Source organism: Cryptomeria japonica, chromosome 3 (assembly GCF_030272615.1).
Source record: "Cryptomeria japonica chromosome 3, Sugi_1.0, whole genome shotgun sequence".
Classification (NCBI taxonomy): Eukaryota; Viridiplantae; Streptophyta; class Pinopsida; order Cupressales; family Cupressaceae; genus Cryptomeria; species Cryptomeria japonica.
The window spans coordinates 644,864,103-644,871,666 of NC_081407.1; the positions used below are offsets into that span (position 1 = coordinate 644,864,103).

At 35.9% G+C, this 7,564-nt stretch overlaps 1 protein-coding gene across 2 annotated transcripts; it reads left to right on the forward strand.

The window, feature by feature from the left end:
- The first annotated feature begins 1,198 nt into the window (after positions 1-1,198).
- On the forward strand, positions 1,199-4,432 carry LOC131027799 (probable protein phosphatase 2C 2). 2 transcript variants are annotated; one of them, XM_057957887.2, is made up of 6 exons: positions 1,199-1,304; positions 1,428-2,302; positions 2,627-2,800; positions 3,148-3,318; positions 3,420-3,599; positions 3,706-4,432. In XM_057957887.2, the coding sequence occupies exons 2-6, from the start codon at positions 1,502-1,504 to the stop codon at positions 3,886-3,888; spliced, it is 1,509 nt and encodes a 502-aa protein (XP_057813870.1). In that variant the 5' UTR covers positions 1,199-1,304; positions 1,428-1,501; the 3' UTR covers positions 3,889-4,432. The 2 variants fall into 2 exon arrangements, with proteins under 2 accessions (XP_057813870.1, XP_057813869.1); XM_057957886.2 differs by having other exon boundaries at positions 1,199-2,302.
- Positions 4,433-7,564: the final 3,132 nt, after the last annotated feature.

The window sequence follows — 7,564 nt, forward strand, 5'->3', positions numbered from 1 at the left end:
ATCACTGCTCATTCAACATATTTACCACCACTTGTGAGTTAGATTCACAAATAATCCTTTGCCGACCAAGATTACAACCTTTCTCCATTGCATACAATAATTCATAGCAACTCTACTTAAAGTAGATTCTTCCTTAATCTTTGTGAAACAACTCTGAGCAACTTTACATCTGACCTATAAAGAAAGAGAATATCTTATAATTAAGAAAGGTGTTCACAGTAGTGAGGATCTGGTTGTTCTCGAGTGTTTGCAATGGGAGGTTAGTTGTTAGAAATTTGGGTTTTCAACAATTCTTGATTGTTAAGAAATTGAAAATTACATTTTAATTAAAAACTATTTTCCTTCATTTTATCAAACTATTCTAAATTTGAATTCTCTATTATTTTTATTATTAAAAATTTAAAAATGGTGTTTTGCTTAAAATAGATTCTTCGTTCATCTTGTCAAATTATTCCAATCTGGATTCATGACTATTCTTTGATAAACTTTGTGACAATTTTACATCTCATCTACCAAGAAAGAGAAAAAAATCTTATTTGAAAATTGTGTTTTGCTTTAAATAGATTCTTCGTTCATCTTGTCAAATTGTTCCAATCTGGATTCATGACTATTCTTTTCTTTACTTTACTTTTAAGAAACTGAAAGTTATTACTTTTACTTTTAATAGATTCTTTGTTTCAACAATTCTTTGATAAACTTTGTGACAATTTTACATCTCATCTACCAAGAAAGAGAAAAAAATCTTATTTTAATAAAGAGAAGGGAAAAAAAATCTTATCTTGGAAATGAAAGGCTGACCAGGGATAGATTCTTCTCTGGTGTAAAAAGTGTTAGGATTTAGCACAATACAATAAAGTGGAGAGAAAAGCTTGAAAGATAAGTATGGAGTCAAGCGACCAGTTGAAATTGGTCAACCACCAGTAGAAAGTAGTGGGACTGCCCCGAATGCCACGGCACGGTCATCTGGGCATACAAAAATCAAGATGATAGAGATTGCGGTTAACATATGGTCCATTTTCTTTGGTGTGGGGAAGTTTCGTGGTAAGTCAGAAACACAGTGCCCACGCGGTTTACTCCTCCTTCTTGGAAACTTAGAGAAATCTATTAAAAACTATCTGCTGGCACGCGGCGCATTTATTGTACCATTTATTCCACCAGTCACATAGCCGACCCTATTCAACGTCATAGATGGCGGGTCATCATGAGCTTGCTTCGAGATTAAGTCTGCTCTTTGTGTATTTATAGTCCCCAAACTTTGCCTGTCTTCTATCGCAGTAATGATCTTGGCTTGTTTTGTTTCACTGGTATTTATATTTATATTCCCAATTTTTTGTTTAGGAATTCGTTTTTTTACAGGTTCTGTCTAGTCCACGTTAAAATTTGGGGAATTTCAACGAGACACCTGGAATTTGTTTCTTGGTTTGCAGGGGGGGCAACGAGATACCCGTGTGAGGAAATCTGAGAGGCTATAAATAAACCTGTTTGCCGTGTGCCTCGAATAATGAATCTCGAAAGGCTCGTGAGATTGTTTTATCGACTTTTTCAGGGAATTTCGATGTGTTTTGTGTTCATCCGGACGTGCAAAACTTACAGCAAATTGAAGATGGCGTTAAGTGCAGCCGTTGAGGCGGCTTCATTGTCTCCCGTTGGAGTTTCGACTTCTTATTCTCCCAATTCTGTCAGAAGACGCTCGTTTCAAGATTTGAGCGTTGAGATCTGTTCTGAAAGCTCACAGCCATTGGCGTCTCCTTTGAATTCTGCTTCTCCTTATGGAAAACTGAAAACTTTTTCTCCTGGATCGAAGATTAGAAATAGCTCTGTGCACTTTCAGGAGTGTCTGGGACCCGCTAATACAATACCCATCGACCAATTTCAATTGGTTTCTCCCCGAAGACCCAATTTGACTGGTTTAAATCAGAATTGTCATGGTTTTGTACAGGGAAACGATCTTTCAGGGCCTTCAGCATATTTTAATACAGAATCCTCTGTTAAAATTCATGAAGATAAAGTGGGATGTGATGACTCGAAGGTTAACGCTACCGGTGGATTTATTGAAGGAAATGGGTTGAAATTGAATCGGCCTCCATTAGCCTCAAAGAGGCGGCGTCCTCCGACGCTTGAAATTCCTCACTTGCCCATGTCTTTAACGCCATGTTTTCACAGAGCTAACTTGGCTGAGGAGTTGCAGAAGGAAACGTGTTTTCAAGGTTGTAACTACTCTGTTGCCTGCAAAAAGGGTCGCAGAGAAGTTATGGAAGACGCTTACAAGGCAATCATTAACATTTCTGGGGATTCCAGGAAGGTCAGTAAATATTTTAATGGTTAATAACATCAAATTTTCATTGTCATTTCTGGATTTTATTGTGTTTGACTTCTCATCAATATTTTAGATTAATTTACCATCGAGGATGGATCGCAATGTTGATAAAAAACATCTAACACAATCGAATCCAAAGAACAATATTTTATTATTTTTTTAAATTTATCTGAGACACGTCTTATAATAACTGTTACATCAATCTTATGTCATGACCCCATGAGAGTTTTCTTCCTTAAAATAATGTCCCCACTGGTGACCTATATGCTTTTTATATTAAATAACATATTCAAGATTGTGTCTTTTCAGGCTTTCTTCGGTGTGTTTGATGGGCATGGCGGCCGCAAGGCTGCGGATTTTGCAGCAGAGAGACTCGGCCAAAACATTGCAGATGCAGTCACTGAAAACGGGAAAGGCGACTGTCACATGGAAGACGTGGTTAGAACAGGCTACCTGACCACAGACGAAGCCTTTTCCAAGCAGGTATGAAATTCAAAACACCAATTCTGCTAGTATTTTGTAACAAGCTCAAGCTGTACTGAATGAAAACCTAATAATTGAATGAACATCTAATGAATGAAATTTTGAAGTCCAATTTGAAGGTTGAATGAACATATAATGAACGAAATTTTGAAGCACAATTTGAAGGTTGAGTGAACATATAATGAACGAAATTTTGAAGCACAATTTGAAGGTTGAATGAACATATAGAAGTACAATTTGAAGGTTGAATGAACATCTCATGTGTGAATTTTGAAGTACAACTTGAAGGTTGCTTCATATTTGTTTACAATGGAACTTATAAAATGTTTTCTTCTCTTACTGTTCAGAATATAAACAGTGGGGCATGCTGCGTGACGGCCCTGATCACAGGAGATCTCATGGTGGTCGCCAACGCAGGAGATTGCCGCGCAGTGTTAAGCAGAGATGGGAATGCTGAAGCCCTCACATGTGACCACAGAGTGGAAAGGGAAGATGAGCGCCAAAGGATAGAAGATCTGGTAAGTACTAAAACTATTACATACCTGACCTGGTTTGTTAGATCTTCCCTTTTGGGCCTTGTAATTAGAATTTGAACTTATGTCTCTAAATGAATTTGCAGGGTGGATACGTAGACTGTCATAATGGTGTATGGAGAGTACAGGGACTGCTTGCAGTATCAAGAAGCATAGGTGATATAAACATGAAAGAGTTGATATCAGCGGAACCAGAAATGAAGAAGCTCACCATTACGCCTGACTGTGAGTTTCTCATATTGGCATCCGATGGCTTGTGGGACAAGGTATCTTTCATACCCATTTGCTTACGAAATCGATTGCTGTTATTTCAATCTTCTCTTCAATTGGCGATTAACTAATTTTCTGCATTTTTTGGGGTTTCTTGTTCAGATTAGCAATCAAGAGGCTGTGGACACATCAAGGGCTTTGTGTGTAGAGAAATTGAGAAGCGCGGAAGGGTTTTGTGAGCGTTCATTGAGGGCATGCAGAAAGCTTGTGGATGTTGCCGTCAGCAGAGGAAGCAAGGATGATGTGACTGTCATGATTGTGGACCTCAAACACTTTTGCAGATGATTCTTTCATTAGCAAATGGATGAATAACATGATCTAAAGCTAATTCGTTGAGGGAAAACAGTTGTTGCCCTCGATTCGGATGTACGAGGACTGTGTGACATGACCCACAAAATCTTTTGAGATCGAGTCACACAGCTGTAGACCTCAACATTCTTAATATTCTTTCTCGGACCTCAAAAATGCTACCAGCTGGGTTGTGGCCAGAGTGGATTCTGCATGATAGGGGACTTTCAGTTGTAAATTTGATGACCGTATCACCGTATTTGTCATTTTTTGGGCATAGAATACCATCAATTTTTTTGGGGGGGGCGCATAGATGTTTATATCTCTACCCTTGAAGGAATAAGGAGGACTACCTTCAGAAATATTACATTTTTTTTTATCTAACCAGAGTCGAGTTAAATTAATCCTGGAAGGGAATAGAAGGGCTTTCTTAGGTTTCATAGTGACTTATTTGAAAAGTTCATGTAACTTATTTAGCAAGTTCACTTACTTTCTGGTAAGTTAATTATTTTGTTATAAAAATATAATTATTTGTAATTTTTATAGTGATTTATTTGACAATTTAATCATTTAAATGTAGTTATTTATTTAGGTATTTAATTATAGATTTCAAGAAGGTAATATCGTGATAGTTAATGAGAAATTATTTTTCTTTGTTAAAAAGAGGTAGTTTAGATGACTGCAAGTGCAAATTTGAATTTATCTACAAAACTAAACATTCAATTATGAATCCAAATTAATTTAAATCTTATGTCTAAAAGATATTTTCTTTGATATTGTAATAGCTGATTCATAAGAATTAATTGGTGATGTTTACAAACACTTTATGATAAATTCATTGACTTGTGAGGTCGTGGAGTGGACTAATTCAATAATATAGATCAAGTTTAAAAACAAAAAGCGAACATATAATTAGAGTACAATACTAATATATCTATATTCAATTGCATTTATTTTTTTGATATTTTTTTAGTTCTTTCTAACTCCTAAATATGCTTTTTCTTAGAAGAAATTGAAGGGGTTTATGTTTCAAATTATACACCACCCTAACATACAATTTAAAATAATTTAGAATAATATTTTAATGAGAGAGGAGTTTCAACATATGTTATGAAATTGATCCCTCATAAAAACAAAAATATAAGTGTGATATTCATTGCAAGCAATCATATGATACACAAATATTGTCTCAAAAAAATATTACTATAAATGTACTATCACATAATTTATCAAAAATGTGTGCATACCCCATTTCAATAATCATGAATAATAATGTTAGTTTTGATGATTTCACGTATAGATTTGAATGCATGAATAGAACTAAACATCAATTCAAGGATCCAAATTGAATCTATGCATGAATGTATGCCTCCAAATGTCAGTATATGCCTTCAATAGAATCTTGTTGCCATCAATAACATATGAATCCAATGAGTGTCAATTGCCAACAATCTCCCCCTTTGGCATTGATGGCAACACTTATGTGAAAAATGGATTCCTTGCCGGTTCAACTGAAACATGAAACATGCTCCCCCTAAGTTGATTGACTCTGTCTATAATATACATAGTTCCACATAATATACACTCCCCCTTTGGCATCAATGACAAAGACCGATTAAAGAATTGAAAGAATAATTACCAATTACTTTACCAGAGCTTAACCAATCTCAAGATTTCCGGATAAGCTTTCTCTAGAAACTGTACATAGGTATCCCAGATAGTTTTGAATGTTTCAGATAAGGATACAAGTCCACTCAGTAAATGTGCCAGTGTTTGTTTCTCAGTGACTTCTATCAGTGTGGGCTTCACAAGCATATCCATACATTCCCTCTTATGTACACCAAGTGAATCCAATCTTGGACTCACCAAACGTCTGAGACTCCTTTCTCTCCAAATGATCTTGTCTCTTTCCTTTTCAAAAGCAAAAACCTGGTTCTCCAAAGTTAAAATTTGTCCATCAGTGGAAGTTGTAAGTGAAGTTAGTCCATCAAAAGAACTAGCAATATTAGCAATCTTTTCATGTAATTCTTTTAACCTCTTATTTATATTTTCTGTAAGAATCTCTATATTACAATAGACCCTGTAGATGTTAGTACACCATTTCAAAGAATTTTCAATGAGTACAAGTTTCTCTTCAACCTTCCTCTTTTCTGTCTCAATAATCTTGTCAAAAGCGACTTTCTTGGCCAGAGTAAATCTTTCAAGTGCTTTCTTGTCGGAAATCTGCTACAATGACTAAAAGTTTTCAGATTTATGCCCTGTCAATGCCTTAAGCTTGCCGGAAGGGCTTGCTTCATTTTCAATCATACAACCAGGAATCAATCTATGAAAAATTGTTATTGATTGATCTATTGTTCCTTTGTCTGCAAATCATTCCTTCATTAGCTTTTGAGTAGCCATCATCATTAGCTCTGTGGGACTCATCTTTGTGATTGATTTCTTCTCAACTTGAAAAGTGTCAATTTCCAAAAGTTTTGTTGGGGAATCAACTTCTGGTATGATACTGGGTGTATTATCAGTCTCCTTTTCCTTATCCTCTCCTAGTGTATCCCCATTCTCATCCTCTTTTGCATCGATGGCTTCACCACTTGGTGCAGTATCTATTACTATCGGTGGAGTATTATCCATAATATTATCTATAACCTATACATTATCTATTTTTCCTTGCCCAGACTGTACAAATGTAGTCTTTGCTAGTTCAATTTGTACACTGTCATCAGTTTTAGGTTTATCTATCGGTTCATTCAATATTTGATCTAAACTTCCCAAAATTCCTTTCCCTTTAGATTTGTCTAGAATGGTGATAGAAGCTGCCGTTGAAAATTCTTCTTGAGAAGTGAGAAAATCATAATTCTTTTGGAAGAATTTGGCCCAACCATCTTTGGTCTCATTTATTATCTCATTGACTCTGCTCATCATTAGGCCTATTTGTCGGGTTTTGCTGCTGAAGATTGTTCTATTTGCAACATCTATACACCTTTTCATTTCATCATTATTTATAGAGCCGCACATACTCAAAAGTTAAACTTCTTTGATCTTTCTGTCCCTCCTGATTGCATCTAACTTATTATATAATGATAAAGGAATTTCCTTCAAAATCTCTACCAAAGCCTTCTTATATATGTCTAAATATAACAAAATTGCTTTCTTCCATTTCATTTTGCTCATTATCATCTAAATCTTCATAGAAATTTGCCATATTCTTCAAGATTCCATCTTTAGTTGTCTCATCAATTAACTCTGCACAAGTCATTGGGGGGATGATGGTAACATTACCAGAATCAATTGCTTCATCAATCACACTCTTTTTCTTCTTGCTGGGGGTTGCAGGAGTAGATGGATCGGGCTGCCTCTTCTGAGTAGGTTTCCTTGCCAGAGGTGTGGTTGTAGTTGTTACCTTTCTAATTAGCTTCCTCCTTGGTTCCACCTTCTTCTCCTCTACCAGAGGCTTGTTAGGTTTCTTCCTCTGTACCCTTCTGAATGCAAGAGGTTGATTATCCTCTGGATTAGAGTCAAAAGTGATAGAAGAAATAAAAGTCACAGGCCTCTTCACCTTAGGAGCACTTGCTGCTGCCAGTTGATCTACCAGTTTAGATCTAGAACCTAGTTTTGTATCTATCCTATGAATTACATTCTGAACAAATGCAGACATTTTGTCTATTTTATTTTCTCT